The sequence below is a fragment of the Nothoprocta perdicaria genome, unplaced genomic scaffold, assembly GCF_003342845.1.
Source record: "Nothoprocta perdicaria isolate Ctin4 unplaced genomic scaffold, notPer1 scaffold_93, whole genome shotgun sequence".
Taxonomy (NCBI): Eukaryota; Metazoa; Chordata; class Aves; order Tinamiformes; family Tinamidae; genus Nothoprocta; species Nothoprocta perdicaria.
The window spans coordinates 1,295,530-1,322,883 of NW_020456232.1; the positions used below are offsets into that span (position 1 = coordinate 1,295,530).

At 39.5% G+C, this 27,354-nt stretch overlaps 1 protein-coding gene across 2 annotated transcripts in view; it reads left to right on the top strand.

Moving 5' to 3' along the window:
* PLCB1 (phospholipase C beta 1) overlaps window positions 1-27,354 on the top strand; it is a 145,129-nt gene that overhangs the window by 75,571 nt on the left and 42,204 nt on the right. For both annotated transcript variants that reach the window (XM_026052907.1, XM_026052908.1), the window contains exons 19-28: window positions 921-1,025; window positions 1,816-1,925; window positions 6,070-6,202; window positions 6,985-7,038; window positions 8,236-8,455; window positions 11,645-11,825; window positions 13,570-13,646; window positions 13,736-13,825; window positions 16,051-16,108; window positions 17,289-17,375. In XM_026052907.1, the coding sequence (XP_025908692.1) occupies window positions 921-1,025; window positions 1,816-1,925; window positions 6,070-6,202; window positions 6,985-7,038; window positions 8,236-8,455; window positions 11,645-11,825; window positions 13,570-13,646; window positions 13,736-13,825; window positions 16,051-16,108; window positions 17,289-17,375 (1,115 nt within the window). The remainder of the gene's footprint in view (window positions 1-920; window positions 1,026-1,815; window positions 1,926-6,069; window positions 6,203-6,984; window positions 7,039-8,235; window positions 8,456-11,644; window positions 11,826-13,569; window positions 13,647-13,735; window positions 13,826-16,050; window positions 16,109-17,288; window positions 17,376-27,354) is intronic.

The window sequence follows — 27,354 nt, forward strand, 5'->3', positions numbered from 1 at the left end:
TTATACATTATTGAAAACTATTGTACTGTTGCAGAAATCCACAGAATTGCCATTATTCCCAAAGCAAGATTTGAAACATTAATACTCCTGAGTGTGTATCAGTTTGTCCCAGAAAAGGACATCCTTCTACTGATATATTCTTCCACTGCCTGTGTGTACAGCTCCATCGTCCTCTCTTAGGATAAGAGCTGCAGTTCCTGGGGCAGAGGATGCAGCTCTAATGGATAGAAAACTTTTTCCAGAAGTTGCTTTTTCTGAAGGGGAGCTTGCTGAGGTGACGACCTGCAATGTCAGRGAAGTGTCAGTGCACAACAGAAGGCGCAGGAGGAGGTGGTGGAAGGCTGGAAGAAGGGACTTGGAGCTGACCATTAACTTGGCTTATCTGCACTGTAATGTTGTGCCCTATCCCTTCCAAGACAGCTCTCAAGACATCTAAAAATTCTGTTTTTTTTCAAACACATTTCTAAGGTTGGTCACACGATAGGGTTTATTCTGACAGAGTCTTTAGAGGAGAGGTGCCACAGTGCCTTAGTTGTTTAATTAGATACTGTGTTCTATCAGCAATTGAGGTTCCTGAGTACAACGGAAGCTGCTTTTGGAAATAAAACAAGAGCTCCAAAACTAAAAAAAAATCTAACCAGAAGGAATAAAATAGAATATATCAAAAATAGTATAAATGGCAATTTAGCATCCTTCAAGGACTTAAAAATAAAGTGGAAATACTTTCTAAACTTCAGTATTCCTGTGCTTATCTAAGTCCGTTGTCTGTATGCTTATCTCTGAAAACCTTCAGGTGAATCTTGCCCAAGCCCCTGGAGTTGCTGACTCGCTTGGAGCCACATTGTCAATGACAAATGATAACACGATTACACTGGAAATACCCCGTGTGTGCTCTAACCTCGGTGACTCCTATTTTGCAGGCTATCACTACATCTGTTTGAGGAATGAAAGGAACCAGCCTTTGACACTGCCAGCTCTCTTCGTGTACATAGAGGTCAAAGACTATGTACCCGATACTTATGCGGGTAATTTTGTGATTATTTTTTTGTGTGTGATTTTTTTTTTTGTGATTTTTTTTTCTTTTGGGAAATGTAAAGGTTAATTGAAATGCAACATGGATGGGGTGTCAGTGATCTGATATAGTGGGATAGCAGCGTTTTGAACAAAGTGCTGCATCTGATGGRTCATTTTGGCTCATCACTCATGCAGAACAGCTCAATTTGTAGCCATCTACCTGTGGTTTAGGATCAGTGCAAAGTAGCTTTCAGCAGACTTTGTGCAACTCCAGAGGAGAAAGTGTCACAGACATTTGTCACTGAAACTTTATTTGCATGACATAGTTGTGTGCAGYTGCTCCTAAGCAGAGGGAAGTGCTGCACTCTATGTAGAGTGCTCCTTGTTCTGCTCTATGTCTTGGAGCAGGAGCCAAGGTGTCCRCTGTTGAAAGACTATGAAAATCCATTATAAAACACCACGTTTACAAAAATGCACATCCATGTCACCCAAGCACAAACTCAAAGACATTGCAAAAAGCTCAACCAAAGCAGCATCTTTTGTCTGCCCCATTTTTCTCATAGCTCTCTGTTACAAAAATGGTGATCAGGATCAGTGAAAACATACTGCCAGCACATGTGTTCCTTCTGCTGGAGTTTGCTGGCTCATCTTAGGGAACTTGCACATGATAGCACTGTTGTTTTTAGAGCCTAAGAATATCTCTAAAGAACAGATCTTTAGAGAAAGCATGTCTTAAAGCCTGAGGAACACTAGAATTGTAACATACAACCTTGCAAGTGAAGTATTTGTTTTATTTCTTAGATGTGATCGAGGCCTTATCCAATCCAATTAGATATGTAAACCTGATGGAGCAGAGGGCTAAGCAGTTGGCAGCATTGACACTGGAAGATGAGGAAGAGGTGAAGAAAGAGGTAAGGGAGTTTTCAGAGTCTCTGTGAATTATTACAGTATTTGAAAGCTTCTACCTTGCCTAGAAAGACAAATTTTGAAAGTCTCTAGGAAATAGATATGTTGATTGTTTAAGTACCTTTAAAAATCCTACCCAGGAACAGTCTTGGATATATTATAACTGAGGAACTTTTCACTCTGTGTGCTTTTCCACTGAAATGAGCATGTTGTGAGTAAAGCATATTAAGAGGTAAGGAGACACCCTTGCAAAAACGATAACTCTGTATCAGTAGCTCTTCCTGAAAATAGTGCAGATATTCCAGAGTTCTMGAGGCTGTTTATAATAATTTATTTGTGGAGAGAGTATTCTGTTCAGAAGGATTCTCATCTCACAGATTCTGATGTCCATATACACTTCTCACAAGCAAAGAAGCATTTGAGAAACCTCATGCTGTGACAGAATACTTTAGATGGAAGAGGACCTCTGCAGGTCAACCCCTTGTATGTCCTAGAGAGACATGAAGGAGGAGACCGTAGTGCGAGCACGTGTTGAGGCCTATTGCTGTAGCTTAGCTGAAAGCTGTTGGAGCCTGATTTTCACTAGTTTGCTGTGTGGTTGGATATGTGTGGTTACCTAAGGAGTAGCCTTTAAACACTGTTTTTCTGTATAAATGGAGATACTGTACATACAAATACAGAAATGTCATTTTGAGCACACTTGGGAGTACTGATAGTTCAGCTTTTGTTTCCTATATACTCTATGATGTATGTTTACATATAGTGAGGAATTCACAGCAATTAAAAAGATTCAGTTTCCCTCAGCTTCAGTCATTATCACTTGGAGGTTTTCTAGCAGTGTTTGAGAAGATCTACSTTCTATTTTCAAGGTGTTGCACTTGCCATGTGAATGAAAAGATGCAGATCCCTAGCAAAAGTGGAGAAATGCTCTGTAATCCTAAACTGCTCTTAGCTATAGTGTCTTTCTTCTTCAAATCTCAGATGTGCAAAGCCCCATCTGAACTAGATTTTGTAACCAAGAATACATTCCCAAAGCAGACCAGATGAGTGAAAGTCATTACAATTCAGTGGCCAACAATCTACTCTTTGTGCCATGAGTTTAGCTGAATGAGGACACTGTGAAATACTCCATAGTATCTTAGACATTTATCTAGGACGCTTGGCACATGAGATTCTATTTTAATAGCAGAGTCTTTTTTTAACATAATGCTTTAAATACCTCTAGAGGTCGTTTTTACTTTTGAAAAAGTACAGATTTCCCTTGTCTGTACAGGCTTATTTGTTAGTTTAAGAAAAAAATCTGTCACGGAATAAYTTTTAAAGCAACTCAGAAGAGGGGAAGAGAAATTGCAGTACGAGGCTTAGGTAATGTCACCAAATGTCAGGGAACTTGAAAACTCGCAGAATAATGAACCTAGTTTTGAAGTACCAAAGAAAGACCTTTCAAGGAAACTGTGATGATTGTGGTCATGTTTTTCCTAAAAATATTTAGCCATTCAAGTAGAGRCAGCAGCAGAGGCCATGTACAAAATTGCCAGTTTATGTTATTTGYCATGGTCCACCATGCCCACCTTGCATTTACAAACACACATGCTAGGTGAGGTATTTGGCCACAGGGCTACACTTGGAAATCTCAAATTTCCTGGTCTCTTTTCTTCATCAGTGTGAGGGATTGGTTTCATTCACTTGCAGAGGCACGTGAGAAGCACATTGCTTAATATTTGCAGGTATTATCACTGGCAACGTAGTTAATCCCTGCCACATGCCCCTTTCCCTCTACTCACAGACATGTATTTATCTGAGCTGGGTTCTGTCAAAATAGAGGAAATTGAGAGATTTTTCTTTGCTGTATTAAACTGTAAACTGCATTTTTGTGAGACGTTCCTCAGCTTCTTGCAACAGAGCAGCCAAATGAGCTACTTAATAATGAATTATTTTGAACAAATAAATTTAGTCTTTCTGTATGGTTAGAATTACACTGTCTGTTAATTATCAGTATAATAACATAAATCAAGAATGCTGAATAACTGATAAAACTTTCAGCAACTATTTTACATTACTTTGCAATATTCCCACCTTGCATATGACACAAAGTCCCAGCTTTAGGTTTCTGACTAGTACTTAATTTTGGAGATTTACTTCAGCCTGGCCTTAGAGTAACTGTTCTGCAGAGAGAACTTCGCACTGAAATAGCTGCACTGTGGGGCTTGCACAAAACTGCCCCCATCTGAATATGATCTCCCACCCCACACACACCTTGGCCCCTTTTTTTGTAAAAATAATAATGCCAGCTATGTAAGTATGTACTTGAACAGTATCGGTCTGTCTATTTTGAGAGTAAATATACCACAGCTAAAAAGACATGACACTGAACAGAGTGAAAACTATTTTCCATAAATATTAAAACTATAGAATATAAAGTTAGATTATAGCACATATTACAAAAAGAACAAAAAGAACAAAAAGAACAAAAAGAACAAAAAGAGCCTCCAGTATTCTCCATTAAGGGAAAATCATGTTTACTTTAGCATTCTGGATGGTGAATTATGAGAGGAGAAAGTGCTTTGTAATTCAATTAGATTGCTTGATGCACTGAAAATTACTCTTTATTCACTTCTTGATCCTGCCTCGTATTTCTGCTTCAGTTACTGAAAACAGATGTTTTCTGTACGAAACTGGCAGGCTGTGTTAGAAATTTCTCAACAAGCCATGATGTAGCATCTTGCACCTTACAGACTTAGTCACAAAGAAGATGATATCCCCTTTCACATGCAGTAGCTTTAGGGTAGAAATAGTAGGTATGGTAGTTAGAAATTCTAGCTTTATTTTCTATCAAATGTTGGCGATCGAGGTGACAAATGTTCTTTTTCCTAAATTAATGAATTGCCTCCTGTGAGGAGTGTTGGTTTATACCACCACTGCTCTTGCCAGTCACATCATTCTATGATCAGGAATGCTGGTGAGGTCTTCTATTCTATTGCAGTTATTCCTCCCTTGGATAAATGAAGTTCTTGGTGTGGTTTTCAGTTGCATAATGGTCCGACTACAGTATTTCACAGCTGTAATTTTGAGAGCAATAGGCTATCGAGAGAGAAATACAGAGTGATGTTAGGGCTAAGAGGAAGGAACTCAGCAGCAGGAGCAGCAGAGCAGTTAGGACCGACTGCATTTTGACTCTGTTGATGCAGTGGCAGGCTGATACTTTGCTTGTATRGGGTAATCAAGGGGGAAAATAAACCCCAAAACACGTGCAGCATCCTGCATGTAATTTGTTTAGCATCGAAGACTGAAATGGAAGAAGCTGAAGGGACAAATGCAGGGCTCCCCGCAGACACCAGGGCCACTGGCCCTTCAGCAGCCACGGAGAGGCCAGGGTGGTCATTTCCAGATGAGAACTGCTTTGGATGACTTGGTGTTGCTGAGCACCAGGCACTTGCTTGTCCTTCACAAAGCCGGTGGCCACAGGGCTGGTCGTGTGGTGTTCAGTGCATAGTGCGATGCACGCTGTAAACCTTCAGGAAAGCAGAGAAAGAGAAAAGATTGCGGAAAATGCTTAAATATTTGGATACCGCAGATGGTTTTTATGCRGCAGGATGGAGGTTCTGTTTACATATTATTCTTGGAGTATGACTAGAAGAATGTACAGTCTTGGGAATCAGAAGTATGTCCCTGTGCTGTAAGAAATGGTGAATAAAGATAGTGCTGTGTCTRTATCTGAAATTCAAAAGCAATTTTGTGTGCACATTTTACTCGCAGCAGGGGATTTGAGCAATATTTTCATGCCAATACTTCTAAAAGAGTATTAAAGGAATGAACAACACTTTTCCATAAAATACAGTTTTCACATCTGGTGCAACTAATATATACTGTACTGAAAAATGTCCCAGTTGAGTTGTATCTACTTAGAATAAAAATGCTTTTACAGAATAATACATGTTCTGTTTCTTTTTGAAATTTACCCTGAAAAAAAAGGAGCCACCTGGATTACCATGGCCCTTAAAGATATATTTTTTTCTTTGCTTAGAAAAAGATTTATTTATAGCCTTTACAGAATTTTACAGTATAAAAAGGGGCTAAACTTGATCTGAAGGTAAATAATTTGGAGTCTATTACTTAAGAATAGTAATGTAAATCATTATGTATTTTCAGGTTGACCATGGAGATGCACCATCGGAAGCCAACAGTGAACCCAGGCCAACACCAGCAGAAAATGGAGTGAATTGCACTGCCTCTCTTACGCCGAAACCAGCAACTCAGGTTGTCCATAGCCAGCCAGCACCAGGTAAATTAATAACTAAGTCTTTGTAAAATAAATCTGCCTAAAGATTTTTCATGTGCTTTAAAGAATAAAARGCATTTTTTATGTGTGTAAATAGGTAGGCATTTTCACACCAGTCTTTTTCAAATATATTAATATCTTCTACCTAAGAAAGTTGCCTTTAAAATCATTATGGGCAACGTTTGGTCAGTGTTTGCTGTTTGTTGTTATTGTACCTGTGGAAATCTCTTTAACTTACTTTTACAATTTGGCTAATTTGTGCATGTTATTAGATCTTATTTCACATACACAATACATTTTTAGATATTTAGATTCTGTATTGATACCTTCTTTTTAATAAGTACTTGTTAAACCACAGTACTTATAATGTTTAACATTTAAAGTGTTCATAGGCTTGATCTAATTGACTTCTAATTGATCTGGATTCATCTCGTGTTCACAATTTTTGCACCTCATAATTTGTCCTCATAAGATAAAACAGTTGTACTAACCATCAGCCTAGTGTAAATGACTCGGGTGAGTGGTATCAGGGAGTTCAATAACATCCTTCTCATAAGTAAAACACGGATGCTCAGGTAGGTTTTTGGTATTTGTTCTCAGGACTAGTGTTGCTTTCCATGTTGCTGCTTTTTCTGTTCAAGAGACRTATTTTCTCAAATGATTAATAAATGCTTATGTCAGCTTATGTTCCGTGTGAGCTGCCATGTTTTAAAATACAATCCAGCAAGCACAGCAGTGGCTGTGCTTTTAAAAGAGTCCGAGTCAGTGATCTCTTTTATCTCTAGGTTCAATGAAAGCACCTGCAAAGACAGAAGATCTTATTCAGAGTGTTCTCACAGGTAATAAATACACAAGAAGCACATACTTTTGTGAAATGAACCATCTGGCTTGTATATTTGTTTCAGTGATTGTGATTGAAGTCAGTCATAGAAAATGTACATACCATCTCTCCTTCCTCAAYTTTGAGGCATGAAATGTCTGAGCACCCCTTTCAGTGTTGCATCCCTGCRGGAAAGCTTTTTTTTAAATGTCCTGATTTTACAATCTTACAGGCACAACGCTATGCTACCCTTTCACATGGGCAAAAGAATGTATTATTATCAAAACTGAAGCTAAGCCACCCCAMGTATTGTGAATAGAAGTGAAATTATTTTGTCTCCATTAGTCTTTGCAGCACTCCCGTCACTCCTGTGAAATTGGACCTGCTCTGTCACACTGGGCAAACTGGCTGCCAATCAGCTAGTGCCCTGCTGAATGACTGGCAGTCATTTCTTCAAACATAGAGAGAGATTTTAGGTTTTAAATTCAATTTTATAGTCATTCCCCTAACTTAGAACTTACTCCATATCCAGGTGTTGTGTAGACCTAGATTTAGGTGTGGAGAACAGGTAAAACACATGCAAGTCAGTGTGCTGTTTGCACTCTCCCTCAAAGGCAATGTGAACAGACTGGCCCTGAGCRTGGCGGAACCTTCCAGTCTCATGCATCCATTCTGCAGAGAGGTCTGGGAACGAGACTTCCCTTTGGCTTTCCCAAATCAACATCCCCAGGTCACACAAACCTGGGATAGCAAAACAGACTATCCAAGACRGCAAAGACAACCTGAAATGGCTGCTTGCTCCCCCTCTGGTGGTAACATACCCTGCAAAAAAACCCTACCTAGAGAGAAGGAAGATCTTAAGTATTAAGCAGATAGAGAAAAAGATATGTTTATATACTTTTAAGATAGTTGGGATAGTGGGAACCTTCTGCATCTGAAAGGAGTTGAGGAACAAAATACATGTTTCTATTTTGGGGGCCTTCTTTTTGTCCTAAATTTTCGTTTTGCTTCCCTTTGTACAGAATTTCCAGTATAGCTTGTTTATTTCCAGATGAGTTTACTTGCTTGGTTGAAGCTTTGCATTTGCATTTAACTTTGCATTTAACATCAGTAAACAAGCTTTGTGTCCTTGCCTGCTGATGGCAATCTCGGCATGCTGGTAATGTATGATTTTAGTCAGAGAATGTTGAAGTGGCTTTTGCTCTTTCCATTGCAGAAGTGGAAGCACAGACTATTGAGGAGCTGAAACAACAGAAGTCATTTGTCAAGCTTCAGAAGAAGCACTACAAGGAAATGAAGGATCTTGTAAAGAGGCATCACAAGAAAACCACTGATCTTATCAAAGAGCACACTGCAAAGTATAATGAAATCCAAAACGACTACCTGCGACGAAGAGCAGTTTTAGAAAAAACAGCAAAAAGAGACAGTAAGAAACGGTATGTAGAATGCAGCTTTCCTGACTTTAATATTAAAGATCTTTACTCAGTCTTGTTTTATGGTAGACAAACACTGTGGAGGTGACATGAGGGTACAGATAAAAATCAAAATAAAGTCAAAGACTTTGGTATAAAGAAATCAATGTGAATCATCAGACAAAACCTTCCTCATGATATGCAGCCATTTCTCTGGAAGGTAGATAAGATTTTCATGACTTCATACCTCCTTCCTTGTAAATGAGGGCACACAATATCTGTGTCCAGAGTCTTTGAGCTCTGGTGCTCATCGGTAGCTCAGCTGTACTGGCAACAGCAGCCAGTGATTCGGTAGTGAGCTTAATCACAAACTATGTGGTGGGACATCTGCTACACAGAGTCACAGAATGGTTGAGGTTGGAAGGGACATCTAGAGATCATCTAGTCCAACCACCCTGCTCACTCATACTGAAACAGTTCAGGAACCAGACTGCAGTATGAAAGAATGAAAGCACTCCAAGCCCTGTTGACTATGTATTTAACCTTCCTGCTCAGGTCACTCATAGAATGTGTTATCAGAGCATCCCATCATTTCCTTTGCTGACCCCCTTTAGGACAAAGAATACCAGCCCACACTCGATAATGTGACTTCATTATGTAGCAACTTTTTCAAGCAAAGAGTGGTTTTTTTCAAGTACAAGCAACAAATAATTATCTTGTCCGTACTGAGGAATCAATTTACTCCAGGTCATCGGAGAATGCTTTCTGGAGGTGAAGCAATGCCTGAGTATCAAAAGAAACGAAATTTAGCCCTCTATGATGTGATTATTGGTGGGTAGAGCGGATATTCTGAATTTGTTGACAGAAATCATCATCTCCAGATTAGAACCCTGACAAAAACCTGACGCTGGAGTATCCAATATATTTACATGAAAGAAAGACTTGTTAGAGCTATTAACATCTGACTACAGTTTAAATGATGATCCGTCTCATCACCTTAGGGATCCTTAATGATTGCTTGACTTCGTTGCTGAGTGCATCCCCCTTCTGTGCCATATCTCTTCCTCAGTCTTACTTTGCCCTATCATTTTTTCTTGCTCTTGTCATTTTTACTATATTTGTTTAGATAGTAATGAAGGAGCATTGCATTTTTGATTATCAGTTCAAAATACAAAGACTGCTGTGATTCTTAAATCTTTTCACAACTATCATCTTGTTCATATAGTAGGAGTCTTTTTAGCAATAAGGCTCATTCTTAACTCCAGGCAAAACTTAGGCACAAATAAGTACAATCAACATCTAACATTGTTAAAATTGAGTGATTGATCAGGCAAGGGTACCCTCCTAGATTCCTCTTTCTCTCACCAGGGCAGCATTCTGATTTTAACACAATTTATTTCTTAAAGCAATTAGATAATCACAGAAGCCCTTTATTTTTTTGCATAAAATCAATCAGCTGCTATTCCTAAAGAAGAAAACATTAAACAAGCAATAAGAAAATTTCTTGATGCTAGTTGATACGAGACCATCAGAGAAGAAAGCTACAAGCATTCGCTGACTGCTACACTTACAATAAGAAACTGTGATTCAGRACGTGAGTTCTCGCTAGCAAGGAATTTAATTCATTTTTGCTTGCCTCATTTAGCTTAATAGGAACATAACACTCGTGGTACATCTGTGTTCAGCCGCCCCTAACTGTAGCCAGTTTTCAGGCTCGGAGATACTGCCCTCAAGTTTTCTAAACTCCCTTAATGACTGGTTGTCAACCACATATACTGTGACATTTTATATACTGAATTTCCCAACATGGATTTGTGGGACAGATAGTGCCAGGCAATATAATTTTAGATTTTTTTCTTTTCTCTAGCGTATATCCTGTTCAAATTTAAGCAGGAAAACAAACTGAATAAATAAAATGACTCATTCATCTCTGCATGAAAATGATTTTTTTTTTTTTTGTATTTCATTATGATCTGACCATAAATCTTTCATGATAATCAGGCAATAAAACACTCCACTCGCTTTCTTTACACCGAGCTGTCACAGTGATTTCAGAGATGTGAAGTTTTATGTGCAGACACTAGGAAATCTGAAGGTTTGAAAATAGATGTTGAATTTCAAAAAAGCAGGCATGTGTGTTTCAAATTTGCAAGTCCATATTATCTCAAAGAGAAAATAATTGTAATAGAATACTGCTTCCCAGCAAAAAGGCAGTTTTTATCATTTAAAACTATTACTGCAGCTATTTGCCTGTAACTCGAGTACAAATCACTACTTTATCAGGAGTTTGTGTGTCAGATTGTCATAAAAATGCATTGTCTGTGGTCAGCAGCAATCGATGTTTAATGCCCCATGTCTGAAATTCAGCCAAGGTTTGGTGAAGTTGATGTTTGTGGGCTGTTTATTTATATACTTGTAATTTACTGGTGTRAAAACTGATGAAAGCAGCTTCGTGGTATCCGAGCTGCGGCTGCTGTGGCTCCCAGCAGCCGGGCCTGGGTGTAGCCACAACTGATGTAGCACCTGAGCAGAGCAGCTACAACGTCATTGCATCTCCTTGGGTATCCTCTTGGAAAAGGTTCCTTCTTGGTTCCTCTCCTTGGGTTTCATTTACCTGAGGGCAATACTCCTTTTGCAAGGGTTTATTTTTTTCCCTTTGAGCAGTTTGGTGTCACCACGCCTCCTTTCAACGTGCCCACATGTCCTTTCTTCAGAGTTTCTTGGCCAGACTTAAGGGCTGCTCCTTGCTTTTTGCAGCAGGCAGTTGCAGAGCATGTGACAAATCTGGATGTTAAGTCAGGCCCTTCAGTTTATTGCTAAGCAGATGATGATGATGTGGCTTTCAGAAATGTGCTTTTCTCTCATGACTTTTGGGGAGACTTTGAAATTCAAGCTCTCTAGAGGTCTGGGTGTAGATGAAGAAGTTCCCTGGGCATCTGGTTATTGTGGGTGTTGGTGGTCACAGTGGCAGCTTGTCTATATTGAACCCGTTTCATCTCTATGACAGCTTTGTAAACTGAGCTTTAAAAACAGTACCCACTTCATTAATGGGCGATTCAATACTTCTTTTTCCATAAAAAAAAAATAAATTATTGACATAATGGACTTACTACATCTGAAATGCCCTTCATGCCCTGCATCTGTCAGTGCAGAGCTTCATGGGCTGTGTATAAACCAGGTTCAAAACAGATGAAGTTCCGTGTGTCCTTGCAGATCCGAAGCAGGGAGCCCAGACCACAGCTCTTCGACCATTGAACAGGAGCTGGCCGCACTTGACTCGGAAATGACCCAGAAGCTGGTGGAGCTGAAGGAGAAGCAGCAGCAGCAGCTGCTGAACCTACGGCAGGAGCAGTATTACAGCGAGAAGTACCAGAAGCGGGAGCACATTAAGCTGGTACGTGTGCCAAAGCATCTGCTCTTCCTTAGCCCGCCCTCCCTCCGTGGGAAGCGAAGGAGGAAGATGGGCTGATGAAGCAGTGTGTCCTCCTGCTTGGAGGGAGCTCAGGGCCTGATTTCCCTGCAGCCCTCAAGCACTCCGAGGGTTTTGGCTCTCCAAGGGCTTTAGAAAGAAGGCATAAGGACAATGCGATGGTTATTACCACAAAGTCCTCCAGTGATGTAATTTCCAGCTTATTGCTGTGTTTGGATGGTGTTTCACAGAATCACAGAATATTCAAGGTCTGAAGGGACCTCTAGAGATCATCTAGTCCAGCCTTCCCGCTCAAGCAGGCACACCTACAGCATGTGGCATCCAGGCGGGTTTTGAAGACCTCCAGAGAAGGAGACTCCACAACCTCCCTGGGCAGCCTGTTCCACTGCTCTGTCACCCTCACAGTAAAGAGGGTGTAAAGTTTCCATTTTGTTCTGCCGCTTTTTTAAACATACAGTACTCAAGGAGGCAGGACTAGCCGGAAAACAAATTGAACCAAACGCCATGAACATCAGCAAACAAAAATAGCTTCAAACATTCCCCRGGGCACAAACTTGTGCCTGCAAATAGCCTTCTTGCAGACTGAATGCTTTCAGGGAGGCAGGGCATCGTCTGTGTCTGGTGAGGAAATATTTTGCATGGATCAGGCCAAGGCAGCTCGTGTTTTTACAGCTGGAGTTTGGCTGACAGCTCTGTTAGGATCCCAGGCCCTCTGAGCTGAAATAGAGGAGCTTCAGCAGATGGCAGCTGATGCTGATGAATGGTCTGCAGCTTGACGGGACGTTTTTACAGGGTGCTGTGGGAGTGCAAACTGTGCCTGCAACTCCAGGAGATCGTATCTCTCGCAGCATTTCCTATAGGGCAGCTCCCACGCACTGCCCTGAGTGTGAATCACTTTTTTGTTTTTTTTTTTGTTTTTAGTTTGATATAGCAAAGTATTTTTAATTTCTAAAAAAATAGCATTTTAGACCCCCATAGTTGTCTGGGTCCATCTGTAACTTAACTCCTTTCCAATTTCAATGGAAAATGTCCAATCCCAAAACCTAGTCTCATTTTTTTGCGTTGCTCAGTTAGGTAGCATCGTAATYATATGTGATTTCTTTAACCTAGAATATGTAGACAATTTCCCTCTGAGCTGTTGGAATTAATAATTGTTCTGATTAAAATTTGACTTACAGATGAGAGATTCATTCTGAGCTCTTATGCTTAGAGGGAAATTTATCCTCAGTATTTTTGTTCTTATAGGTAAGAAAAACAAAAGTAGAATCTGACTAGCTAAGCATTTTTGTACATTCTCCAGTTCCTAGTTCTGAAGGGTCACTTTRTGGGATCAAATTTAGACTGCAGAGGTGATGCAGCCTACTTGTTCACTTTTCTGCTTTAATCAGTATTCTTTAAATTTAAAGGTAAGCCCTGCCTGCATAAGGGCAACACTCTCYGCTGTTTGTCCTCACCTCAGGCATGTTTATTTTCACTGTAGGGGACATTGAGGCACAGATAAGTTAGGAGTCTTGCCATGTTCACAGCTCAGTCAACTAGAACTTGTAGAACTTTTTTTTTTTTTTTAATACAACTTACTTTTACAATACAASTTAAAATTTTTAATACAACTTTTTTTTATATGTCTGCCACAGACTTTTGAGAAAATTTAGATTCATGTATGATGCTATGATGCTTAGCTGAAAATACTTTTCTTTCTTTTTTTTAGCTTATTCAGAAGTTGACAGATGTAGCAGAGGAGTGTCAGAACAGCCAGCTAAAGAAACTGAAAGAAACCTGTGAAAAGTAAGGTGCCATTCCCTTACAATTGACCGCGGTTCCCTATGTTCTGTTTTGATACATTCTGAACTTACCTTTATTTTCTCACTCTTTAGAGAAAAGAAAGAATTAAAGAAAAAAATGGACAAGAAGAGGCAGGAAAAGATCACAGAAGCAAAATCTAAGGATAAAAATCAAATGGAAGAGTAAGTCCTTGAATATTTATCCTTACACATTATGAAGAGACACAAGGTTTTTCAAAACTGGAAAATCAAAAGGTGTCAACCCTCAATACGGGGTACCTTTTTAGTCAGGCAGTAATAGCTGACTACAGGAGTGGAGTCCTGTCTGATTTCTTGGGACAAATCTGATCTGTTCTGCAGGCACTGAGAGTCTGGCACTGCTGCAAAGGGGCTGTTTGGGCACATGTTTGTTTGTGGCGTAAGAGAAGAACTTGGGGGAGAGGATGATTCACCAAGAGCCTCTTCCAAAAACTTCCTTGCAAACACTGCTGCTCTGAATAAGGCTATAAATAGACTCGGGGGCTTCACTTCCTGCAGCTTGGAATTTCACCTTAGCGTAGGTTTTCACTTGTGAGTTATCTTTTCTTCTTAAATCTGTTAAAGCTGCCTCTCTAAATAGCAGCAACTTATCGGAGGGTTTGCTCTACTTTTGTGATGTGTTTCCCCCAGATGCTCTGCTACTGATTCTCCTCTAGTGAGAATTTTATGCAGTTACTTCTAGCGAAAGAGAATTGATCTCTGAGGGTGCAATTTCTGTGAGCAGACACAGAAATATTAATTTAAATGTATCTGTGCACCACAAGACAATGCAAATTGAAGTTGTGCAAGTTGATTATGTTCTTCCCAAGGTTATCTAGGTTTGTTTATCCTTCATCTGTTGTGGCAGRCAGCTCAGAAAAAAAATGAAGCATTTAATTTTAAGGTATTTGTCAACTGTGTTTATTTTAGTAAAATGTAAGAGCAGTTAACTATACAGGAGGGACACTAAAAATCCAAAATACACACTCACAAGCACACATATATATGTGCGCACACACAAAGGGCATACAAACAAAACTGCTTTAAGGACAGAGATTAAGACAGTTTTGTTTAGCATCTTAGAGAAAGGATAACAAAATGAGAATGTTTGATTATAAAAAAGGGACAGAATGATTTAAGATGGCTACTGTTGTTAAAATGGCATGAAAATCATACTAGAAACCAGAGATTGGCCATTGTCGTCCTATCGATTGCAGTAGGAAATGATTTCCCAGCTGAGATGTTGATGAAACACCAGAGAGAAAGGTTTGAAAACAGGCAAGATAAAAGTATTTTCCTTTTGTTTTCCTTTTATTTTTTCCTCATGTTTCCCAAGGGCTTTCCTTTGCCAAGATTTTGAAAGAGCCCRTGGGAAAGGTGAGATAGGAACTGCGTGGGAAAGGGTGCTTTTGTTGGGAGCAGCAGTTTGTCCTCGCCCGTAAAGTAGGACAGGGTGTAGGAGACCTGCTGGTGAATTCCACCTGAGTCMTCTGTGGCGAATGTTTGATTTGAATTTTTTTTTTTTTGCACATATTTGGGAAAGACTGTAACAATATATATTATATTAATACACATATATATGTGTGTACATACATATATGCAATACACACACACATGCAGTGTGTATATATAGTATATATATGTATTTTTTATATATGTATTATATGTGTGTGTATTTTTTTTTAAATTCTTACATTTACCCAGGGTTTTTATAACTCCGTAAAGACATCAGATTTTAGTGCCATCTGAATAGGTAACAATTCACTGTTCCAGACTTAGGTTTTAGAGTACTCTCCTGGATCTAGTCAACTCARGTTTCCATGAATTGTTATTTTATGTGCTTTCATCCTTTAAGGAGTCTCTTCTTCAGTTTTTCTCCAAAAGCTACCTAATAAGAATCACACTGAGTCACTTAAAAATCAGATATTTCATTGAGGTTCAGCTTTCCGTGGTACAGATTAGAATGGAGTCTGCTCTGAGCTTAGCAGGAGTTTCGCCGTTGTCTCCACAGGGTCACTGGTAGGTTTGTTTGCTGGCAAAGACGGCTTCACTACGGGATCATGTGCCACAGAGTGGCTCTGTGCATCAACTTATGGTTGGGCATTGTCTTAGAAGTCCATGTAGGGACTTAAAAAATGCATCCATCACCTTGAGCATAGATCCTCCCAAAAGACCCTATGGGAACAACCTGTTGTGGTTGGCCCTAGTGGAGTCCGAGTGCTTCATACAACTGAGATGCAGTGACACGTGCAGAAAGCAGATGGAAGGTGACAAGGCAGACCCATACGTCCACCACACAGCCTTGCTCCTTCTGTGGGGAACTGTGGCGGATGAAAATGCATTGACATGAGCTTACTGACTGYAATAACGTTGTGGTTGCTCCTCCCCAGAGAGAAGACTGAAATGATTCGTTCGTATATCCAGGAGGTGGTGCAGTACATAAAAAGGGTATGTCAGACATTGCATGTGTTTTGCATTGCAAAGTGCATTGCCTTTTCCATTTAGGGGTGGGGGGCAATGTCAACCTGCAATGTGTCAACCTGCACGTTGGAGGTTTTTTACACTGAAGATTAAAAGCTTCTGAAGTGTCCTTAGCTTATGCAAGTGCAGGTTTTTAGCACATACTGCGTAGACTGCTATCGTCACTCCACTCAAAGCAAAACTGGAATTTCATGTAGTTCTTGAGTAAACATTAATCAGTCTTTGGGTGTATGATGGTGAGGGCAATTTTTAATAGAGTTAATGCAGTGCTTGGGTCACTGAGTGTTCTGTGTTTATTCAAGGAAATGCACCTATGGTTGCTTTCAGATACTGAGAAAGGTTTTGTTTGTTTTGCTGTTTTTTTAATTAGCTTGCTGTCTCAGGAGTGTAATGGTAGCATAAGAACTCCTAGAGTTACTAAACATTTAATTGCAAAGTGTATTTTAACATTCGTTACATTTGTACAGTTTCTAAGAGCGCTGTAAATACAAGTCATTTTAATTACAGGTACAAGGTTTTCTGTASCTATAGGTGATTTGCTCTGGGCTAAATGCAAGTGCTGCAGTGGGTGTTTTGCTGTGTGAAATTACAGTGGAATATACCACTGCTGATTTTTTTTTTTCTTAATTTCAGTGCAGAGAAATTTTGATTCAAGATTTGGCCCATTTTCACTCAAAAATGCTGTGATTCAGGAAACAACCTAAAGAATATGTTTAGCAATTTAAGTGGGCTTAATTCCTGCTGGCATCAGGCACATGTTTGTGCTGTATTAAATGAGATCCAAAATTTATCAGCATGTTCATTCAGGACACTGGGACTGTAGGTCCTCTGCTTTTGGGGACAGAAGAATGCTTTGAGTTGCATTACAGTCTACAGTAAATATTTTAGACATGTCTGATTTTAAAATCCTATGTGTGAAATGTTATATATATATTGCACACATAAGCTGTTACAGCTGTGGAATTCAGTGATGCTTGTGAGTGATGTGTAAGCTTATGTTAGAAATAGTCACAGTTTGGATGATCACTTTTTAATTTTGTTGCATTAAAAACGTGATGGGGTGAGGATGGGAAAGGAAGGGATATGCAATTCCTGAAACAGGACTCTGTKTCTGTATTTCTTATATCATTTCTGTATTTTCTTATAGCTAGAAGATGCTCAAAGTAAAAGACAGGAGAAACTTGTTGAGAAGCACAAGGAGATTCGTCAGCAAATACTGGATGAAAAACCGAAGGTAAAGAGTTTTGAACAATGTTACATTGCTTTAAAATGTTCTTCAAGAAAAACAACTGTTCTGTGCATTATGTATGGGTGCTTAAAAAAGACAGTCCATGCATAAACCATAGATACTTTTTCTGATGCTGAAGATAAAAKAGATAAATTGCAGCCAGCCAGGAGTGCTAGCACCAGTCTAGATACCACATCAGTGGATTTATTTTTTAATGCTTCCATATAGTTAAAAAGCCTTCAGTGTAAACGCTGCTTCTGGCCAGCAGAGTGTGCCCTTCGCTCTAAGGTGCTSCAGCCGTACAAAAACAAAACACAGTTTACACGGGAAAAAAAAAAAAAGAGAGATATCTTTTTAGCATGCTTCCTTAGTTATTTATGATAATTGCCAAGGAAATATTTTTATGGAAAACAGTGAACAATTTTCATACTATTAGTACTTATTATATATGATGAGCTGGATTTTCTCTTATTTRATTTTGTGCATTATGTTGATGTGCAGTATCCTGAAACACAAATATACTTTTTTGATGCTAAAGACAGTGGGCTGAGTCTTGCTGCTGTTAAAGCTAGTAGTAGTTTTGCCATTGACTTCAGTGGAGAAAATTCAGAATTCTTCATTTGGATATGATTTTTCTGTGGGAAAACCTCCACAACTGTGTAACCACAGTGTTGTATAGACACATGTTTCCATGAGATTTCATATCCAAGTATGATTCTTCATAGCCTTTTGTGTCATCTCTGCTTCCATGTTTTCTGCACTAGCTCAAATATGTGTTCTAGGCTTCACTTTTAATTTCTTGTCTGTGTCCACAGTCCTAATGTTTCCCTGCTTGCATTTTAGAGCTGGAATTTTAGTATTGGTGTCACCTAATCAATGTTGTCATCTCATTTCTGTAAAATAGCAAGAGACTCAGTCTAACATCTGAGTAGATAGCAGTTTGCAGTAGTTTAAAAAAAGAAGCATATTTGGATTTCTGATTTTCTACTTTGATTTTAACACTCATTTTATAAATAAGTCAGAACTTTTCAATGTTTTGGGCATTTGGGTCAAAATAAAGTTCTTGATATGTTTTGAATTTGATGATTCAAAGCATGATCACGAGCTTCTCAGGCATATGAATTTAAAAAATGCTGAATGTAATTTAAAGGAAATCAGTCACTTCTTCTAATACCAGTTTTCCACAAATATTTGGACACTTAATTACTTCTTTGTGCCTGTATGCTTTTCTTTGGATTTTCTTCATTTGTTGATTCATTAATGCGTAGCACATCTGTACGGAAGATTAGTCACCAAGTACCTGGGTTGCCTTTGGAAAGACTGTGCTGGATGGGTAGCATTAGACTCTCCCTTCAGCTGTCACCATGCCAAAACTTGGGTCATGGCACTAAGCCATTGCAGATCCCTTCTCTGTCCCTGCATCCGGCCATCGGCGGCAATCAGGGAGAAATCCTCTGAAGAATCGTGTCTCCCAGGGCCTGGCTGCCTTCCTGTGCTTCCCACATGCCGAAATGCGTGGCCTCTGGGGAGTATATGATGGTAGATGCCTCTTATTGGCATGGGAGCATTTAGGCAAAACATAATTGCTCGTTTTATTAGTCTCTTTTTATCTTTTGGTTCRTATTCCATATTCATATTTGCTTCGTAAGCTTCCGTAGTGACAGGGTGTATGTTATGAAAYAGAGCAAGTATCTTCCCAGTTGAGAAGAACCAATATATTTAATGCAATTRTCAGCCCTTTGAAGAGAAACTTTTTTAATGCGCTGGCCTCATGCTTGCTATGTCAAAAGGGTTTTCTTACAGGGTCAACTCACCCTCTAAACAAAAACGTTGGTATTTTAAGGGGGAAAGGGATTCCTATTTTTGTATTCTTTCCAATAAAGCCCCTGGAGACAGATGTGCGAGCATCAATCACTATAATTTGGTTATTTATCAGTGACCAAGAGTTTGCTGTGTTGTGCCTCAGCACAGAGGTGTGTGACAGCCAGCAAGCACGTTGCTTGCAGGGCATGAATGTTTGCTGGAATGGGAGTCTGCAGCTTCCTTTGGCACGCTGCGGGGAGCTCACGGGGGGATGATTCGCCTTAGGGTGTTGACATGTTAGACACCAACTTRTAAAAACTGCTCAATCTCCATGCAAAGCAGCTCTGTGCGCTGAAGGCAAAGGGTCTGCTTTTTGCTCTGTTTAAAATATCAGGTGTCTAGATGGAGGCACCTAACTCTGAATTGATTTATACCTTGAAACTCTGAATTTCCTTCATTTCTTTATAATGTTTATGAGTGAGACTGTGTTTCAGCATTTGTTTGCAGGACTCTCATGCCTTTCTCTCATATAAGAGATGCCTTTCTCTCATATAAGAGTAGAAGAGAGTTTTAGTTCCTGAACTGATTCTGTTTGGAAAAAAAGTTGAAAACAATTTTCCTGCCTGTTGTGATCCCGTTGAGGTCAATGCAAGGACTGGTCTTACGGGCCCAAAATTTCATGCTGGATCTGCCAACGTCATGAGGATATCTTAGTTACAAACTTATCTCTGATGCTGTAGAAACTAGAAATCATCAATCCCTGTTTGTGTATGGGACCAGGCCAACCACTTCCACAACCAAGTTTGGAAAAGGAACATCTCATCTTCTTAAGAAGTTGAAGCCTGACTGACTAAGAAATTTCTAGCTCATATTAGGGAAAGTTTAGTGGAAACAAAGTTTAAATGCTCCTATGCTGCTTTTTCCTAACAGCATCATTACACAAGTCCATATATTTTTTCTTTTCTCCTGTTTTATTTAATTATATTTTTGCAGCTTTATTATCAGCAACAGCCTGTTCTTATTTTCTTCCCCATTCTACCTTCATTGTCATTTTCTCTTTGTTCCTAATATACATTGAGCTTGTCCTGCCCTTTTCTGCTTTCCCTTGAGCATCTCTTCCAGGTACTCCAAAAGCTGCTCTAGAAACACAGCTCTTTACCTCTCAGTACTGAATTCTGTACATTAGAGCACTGTGATCTTAGATAATCCACTTGGCCACGTCTAGAGGTCCCTAAGTAAGCACGAGGGGCTGTGTTGAGGTTGGGCATGGCCTTTGCATCTCGGCTTCTTTGTTCAGGCTGTGCATCAAATTAAACATAAATCAAGTGCGTTTCCTTCCCCTTCCCCTCATCCCTCCCATTTCATTGTAATTACAAAGATCAATACACAGGAGACATGACAAGGAATTAATTATTTTTCTGAGAATTGCCTCACTTACAGTAAATAGACCCCGGCCCCCTCTAATTGGAATCAATGAGAGTTTTGTTATTGAGGCTCATAGGCCTCACTTTGGGTGCAACTCYTGCAAATACCAAGCTATTAGCTGAAACTCCTATGCTATCAAAACCAGCCCCAGCTCCCAAGCCAGCTGGCCTCTTTGGGCCATGTTCTTGCAGCCAGAGCTATCGAGGGAGTTGTCAGGTAGGTGACTTCTGGTTCTGGAGCCTGGACTCATTTTTCCGCTCCCACCTACTCCAGTGTCCACAATCCCACCTTAGCCAAGTCCTGCCAGATGGTTCATTCTCCCGTAGGGATGGGGAAGCCTGACAATCTTCAGGGTAAGGTTTACCCAAACAAGGACTGCATCAGTTCTGTAGGGAAGCCATAAACTGGYGCAAACTTCATTCTAAGTGTTGCCTGTCTCTCTTTTTCCCAAATGAATTGAGTACAACTCTAAGGTATGAAATTCTCTTTTTTTTCCCTCAAGAAATATAATGGAAGCATATATATATATATCTTCATATATATATATGAGAAACCTCGTTTGTAATGATGGAAAGTATAAGCATCAGAGGCATACTAAATCACTTTCAGAGAATACATTTATTATCTTACAGCATGGCATGCATTATTAATTGCATCCAGTGGGAGTCGACACATATATCCAATCAATAATTAATATTAGCCCTGTACCTGAAAAATTTATGGGAACATAAAATGACACATATTCAAGGACTTACAGAACAAATTAGTGAGATGCTGCAGTAGCAATCCTCACATACCTCAAGTATCATCTTTTCATTCTGTAGGGCTGGAAGGGACCCCCCCAGGGTCTTTTGTATCTGGTCTACCTGTTTTTACAAGAAAACCACTATTCRTGGGCAATATTACTTGAATATTTGAAAACTTAATGCATGATTTAATACATTTCAGATCCATACATTTTGGTTTCCTGGAATATCTAAAAATATATTGATCTCTGTGAAAGTTACAGCTTCTCACAAGTGCTTTAGATAAAGTATTGTGTCCATCTTATGCAAATAAAGCTATTGAGTTCAGTAGAACTGCTGCTGAGGGAAAGGGCTCCCAAATCACCTCTCCGGGTGTGAAAGCAAGTGTCTTTTTCAGTAGCTTTAGATTTGATTTCAGTAAAGCACAGAGCACAGAACCACTGATCTGCAAGGAAGCAGTTTGTGGGGGCTTTGATGAATATTCCAGTGCCATTTCGCCATTTCACCCAACTGCACAGAACTCAACTCTCTCGCAGRTCTCACACTACTAATGCAATGTGCACTGCAATCTCCTTTTTTTTTTTTTTACCCCTTTACCCCCTGTAGGAAGCCAAACTGTCTGCTGGGTTAGCTGCAGTTCACTTCAAACATTTCCACATGTTTTCCAGTTTAACCACAGGGGCAGCTACTCAGGAATTCTGGGGAAAGAGTTTGGAGGTTATTTCAGCTTCCTGAGTTGCGTGAGACTTTGCAGTCCATGGGTTTGGATTGAACAAGAGGGGCATTCTCCTCCTAAAATAATATTCAGACTAAGTGCAAAAAGGCCTGGAAAAAGTCACCTGATAGCCACTGTATTATTTGAAAAGGTCTCGTTTTGTTTTCTCCACMTTTAGGTAAAACTCTACCTCTGCTATTAGTGTCTTCTACTATCTCTGAAGTTTATAGAGAAATCTCTCTTGAATCCGTGTCTGTKAAGCTAAAATGAGTTATAGCAGTGTCTGCCAAAGAAGTACAGAAATAATAGGACTGGAAATAATTTACTGTKCGTTTCACTGTTCAGCTTTGGGTTTTGGTACTTGCATGTTATTCAGAGGGGAATAATAAATGCTGTTCTGCCTCATTRAATGGGCAATAACATGAAGAAATGAGTGGAATTTACTTAGTCTCAATGAACAACAAATATTTTAAAAGAATGCTTTTACAAAACCAACATTTTCTAGGCTGAGATTACAAACTCTCCCTTTGACTTGATCTTTTAGGATCTRTCATCTTCACACTTCTGTATCTCATGAGGTGCGTTTAAATTGAAGGGCGTGCTTCTCATGGACTCTTTACTTGAAGACTTAAGCACCTGCCAGCATCTTAAGTCCTAAGCAACAAGCATCCTAATTATCTAATAAGCTTTGAGTAGCTTAAACCCTGATGTTTGCTTAAATTGTTAGGTAGTCCCTAGTTGCGGGCTAATTCTTTAGAAAACTAGGATTGTCTCTTTCTTTTTTTTTTCTCTAGTTCTGTCAATGGGTGAACACAGGAAAATGCTCTTTAAGCCTGTAAATTGAATAGTAAATAAACTTGCTTCGCTTGTCAGCATGAAAAAGACTGACTTTTATATGCCAGTTTTATACCCAAAAGCTCCCTGAAGTGCCTTTGGCTTGTGACTAGATCTGAGATCAAAAGACTTCAGTCAAGTAACTGGGATCGTAAATTTCTTGCTTGCATGGGTATATTTTTTCTACGTATTTTTTTTCTACACAAAAATCTCCATTTTTAATGATTATTTATTTGTACAGGAAGGTATATCACATTGTGAACAATGGATATCAGGTCACAAAAGGTACATGGAACACATGCAACACAGTTTTATTGTGGTAATTAAATCTCTTCCTGTGTTGAAATTACACATACACATATGTCTTGAAAACACTAGAGAATACTCACTTTCAAATCAAATGGCATCACATCTCCTCTGAGAATATGCAAAATACTTTTCAAAATTTATTTTAATGAATTCTGATATCRTTGCTTTTAAATGAAGATGTCACAGAGCCTTTGTAGGAAGAATGTAAATGTAAGTATTTTAATGAGACACATAAAAGAAATTCAACTTGGTGTTTGTAGTGTGTTATTTTTCTCACACAATAACACAAGAGTGTTATTTTTCTCACACGTATCATTCTGTTGGAACGCAGAAAAAAAATTGCTAAGGTTTGTATGGAGCTACATGAGAAAGAAAAGGAAAATAAACTACTTGAAAGGCTAGGCTGTTTTCCATTTTATACTCTTGTAAATCAAAGCAACATTCTAAAGCTGGGCAAGTTGCTGGTGGTTTAAATCAGCATGAGTGAAAGCTGAGTATGGTCCGTAATGGGAATCAGGTGGCAGACAGATCTGATCTTTGAGTGTCAGTGAGATCTTCCTGGGTGACCAGCTAGCAAATCAGCACTGTGATTCTTTCTTTTTATTCATATAAGTCAATCTGTTCCTTCATCCACCTTAAATAAGGAGATGACTACTCAATAAGGCTGCTTGAGAGACTCAGGTGAGCCAAAATCCAGTGCTCAGACCTTCCTGTGCTCCTTGCTATTCCCCTACTGGATCTGGCTTAAAATGACCCGTTTTCTTCTGGTAACGTGAGTCACCAAAGGAAATCCAACTTCTGCTATTAAGTTTTGTGCCTAGTGAATTCTTCTTAAACCGAGCAATATTCCCACACAGGGAAGAGGAGTGGGCAGAGGGGTTTTCYACAGGATGAATAAAGAATGGGGGCCAAAGATGACAAGAGGATGAGGCCGAGGATGACAAGAAAATATTGCCCCAGAGTGAGGAGGGTAGCACTAAGAAGAGCCCTTGTCTGTTCTCTCTCACCTCTCAAAGCACTTGCATCTGCAGTATCCCCTTCTCAGCTGAGCAGTAGCTTACAGTTGAGCTTAAAGCCAAGCCCTGGGCATCTCCAGGGTGGATGGGCTCCCAAGTCCCTCAGCAGGGAGGGGAGACCCTGACCAAGGTGCTGCCCAGGGCACCCTGCACAGGGCACCCCAGGCTCCCAGCCCACACTCACCTCGTTTCACCATTTCTTCTGCTCTGCATAGCAAACCCTTCCCAAGATGAGAGCAAGTGGCTTGCGAGCCACTGTAACAAGTGCAGTAAGCTAACTTGAATGTTAAAACTGCTATCTCTGAAGAAAAAGGACTGAAAAATATGTTAAAAAGTTAAGAGGGCCAGGTTTGCAAGTGTTTTGGTTAGAATGTGTTCCAGCTGAGACCATGCAACACTTAACCAGGACAAGCAAAATCTCTGCTAGAAAACTGAGATTGCTCAGGGTGATYGCTCAGGGGCAAATGCTGTGCACTGCACATATTATCTTTTACAGAAATCCAAAACAGCAGCAGTTTACTTGCTAACTATGAGGTCTCAATGCAAAAGAAAAGCTGGAACATGACAAATGATAAGATATTCAGTTTGACCCAGCTAATGGAAAGATATTAGAAGAAGTATTAATACTTATTACTGTAAACTGATTAGATTGCTTTAAAAAAAAATGTGTGAAATGGGGGAAAATATGTTCCTTCATGAGCAGTGAAATGAAGTCACTGGTCCTACAATGATTGTATATGCACACCTTTACATRGGCAGGAGGTTCATCAAGGCAGTTCTTATGTCTCTGTGCAAAATCAGTTTGAAAAATAGAGGAAAAACTACTGCCTTTCTGTGAATGACCTCATTCATGGAGTAGTTGCGATACACAGTCAAGTGAACATTCAAGATACTGGTTGCTGTTACTAATATAGACCTGATAAGAGTATGCTAATTCTCCTGATAACCTAGCTGTTACAATTTTAATTCAAAGGGAAAGAACATTTTATATAGAATAGTCTATTTGTTTATGTTCAAGAATATATGTGTCAAAGTGCATATATATCTAAAAGTAAATATCTATTTATATATGCATATATATATGTTCATACTAAATATGTTAAGAACATGCTATATTTGAAGAGATTAGTCTGATGTATCCATTTTGGGTGCATCTRTTAAATTACAGTTATTCACAGCCTGTTCTTTTCACCAGCACCCTGCCTATCRTATTATATTGTTTTAGAAAACATGAAAAATACAGCTTGGAACAACTTGCAGGTTTTAAAATGCAGTATCAGAAAATCATATTAGTGATTTTAAAACTGTAATGATCACCTTTCTGCCAATTACAGTAGGATTCAATGCCTGGATTATTTTCTTTCCTGTAAATTTGCCTGCTTCCTAGTCTAGTTCCCTTCTGAAAAGATAAGTAGAGACCCTGGGGAAAGAAGTGCACAAGGAAGGAGACCTCAGGCCACGTGTAGMCGGGAGTTAAAGGTGCAATGTCACATTGATCTAGATAGATCTACCCAAGTTGGGCCAGCACTAAGCATTAGTGCATGCTGCTCACTGCTAAGACAGGAGCYTTTGCTTGAACATGCCCAACTAAGTCACAAATCAGAGCATCTCTCCTTCTCCCCAYGCTTTTTGTTTAGCCCTATAGGAAACATAAAAGTAAACCTTCTAGCTCCAGTGTCTAAGTTAGACCATATAAATAACCTTCAGACATACACGCTATAAAGTTCCCTAACACTTCTTGATTTTGCAGGGAATTGTTAGGATAAGTGCATTCAAGATTACGAGGTGTTTAGATAAGCTGTATATAACTGTAAAAATGACAATAAATGCAAAGGAAGGAGAAAGGTTGAGAAGAAGAATTTAATGGGAAYTAGCTTTTAGCTAAATTGTCTTTTCAGCCAGCTGACTGCAGTGACTCTTTACCCCAGGGAGAGAACCTTTGCAATACCCGTTTCCTTCTGAATCCTCGCACACAGAAAGAGATGAAATGCACTTCCATCCTCATCCCCGAGTTTAATACGTGCTGAATAATGGCAGGTCACAAACCAGAGAGAGGGATTGGGAGGGCAAAAGGTGGGTGAAATATCAAAATTTTATGATAAATTAATTATTTGCATGCCTTCACAGTTAATGCATAGACTCTGTCAATTCAGTAATGGAATAAATCTGCTTCGCTGTTTCTACATAAACCAGACTGCCTAACATTACTTTCTCATATATTCATTTCATGTATTTTGCCCTTCCAATCACTCCATTTTTCAATTTTCTAATTGGAAATGGTATTTTTCATTTGCTTTTGTATTTATCCATCTGCAGTTCCTGCTTCCTGGGATTATCTAAGTGCCTTAACGGAAATAAAATAAAAATCAAAAATCAGCGTGTGGTTGCTTGCAGTAGAGTTGTCCCCTTTCCCTTCCATTTCTGTAATGTAGTTTTTCGTCAAGTCACTTCTTAAATAAACAATTTGTACCTGTCACTTCTGAATTGGATTTTCCTGCTTCCTCCTTTTCTGTTTGATCATTTCTTCTCATGATAAACTGGAAATTAATATATAACAGTTAAAGGGGAAAAGAGGTAAWCAGCAAGCTTTATCTTGAGAAGAAAGGCCCAATAAAGAGAAAAYGGATGAAGGAGAGTGTTGAGAAGCTGCTTGCGAGCCCTCTCGGCAGTCTGATTTGTTTGGGTCATGCATAAGGTAGAAACAACTGTCCCCCAACCCCAGTTTACTGCTGCCTATATTTGTGAGCAATAGTCCATCCCCCTCCAACACTTCTCCTGGGGTCCAGAAGAGACATAGGGAGTGTATTCCAAGAGAAGAGGATATTGTTCTTGTCAGGCTGGTAGAAAAACGAGTTTTGTTGCCTCTGTTCTCTTTCTCACCAGGAAAGGCTGGTTGCTTCTTCCAAATCCTCCATCTCAATCCTTGCTCTTTTATTTCCACCAGATCTTCTAACCAGCTATTCTCTGACAGGCTTCTGCTTCTGAAACGTCCATGTACATTCACTGTCCTGCCTTTYAAGCCCTTTTCACCCAGTGTTCCAAGATCCCACTGCCCAGCGCTCTTGAACTGAGAGCATCTTCTAACAAAATTCACATTCATACTAATCAGTTCTTTATTCAATTTTCCGTGCACGTGT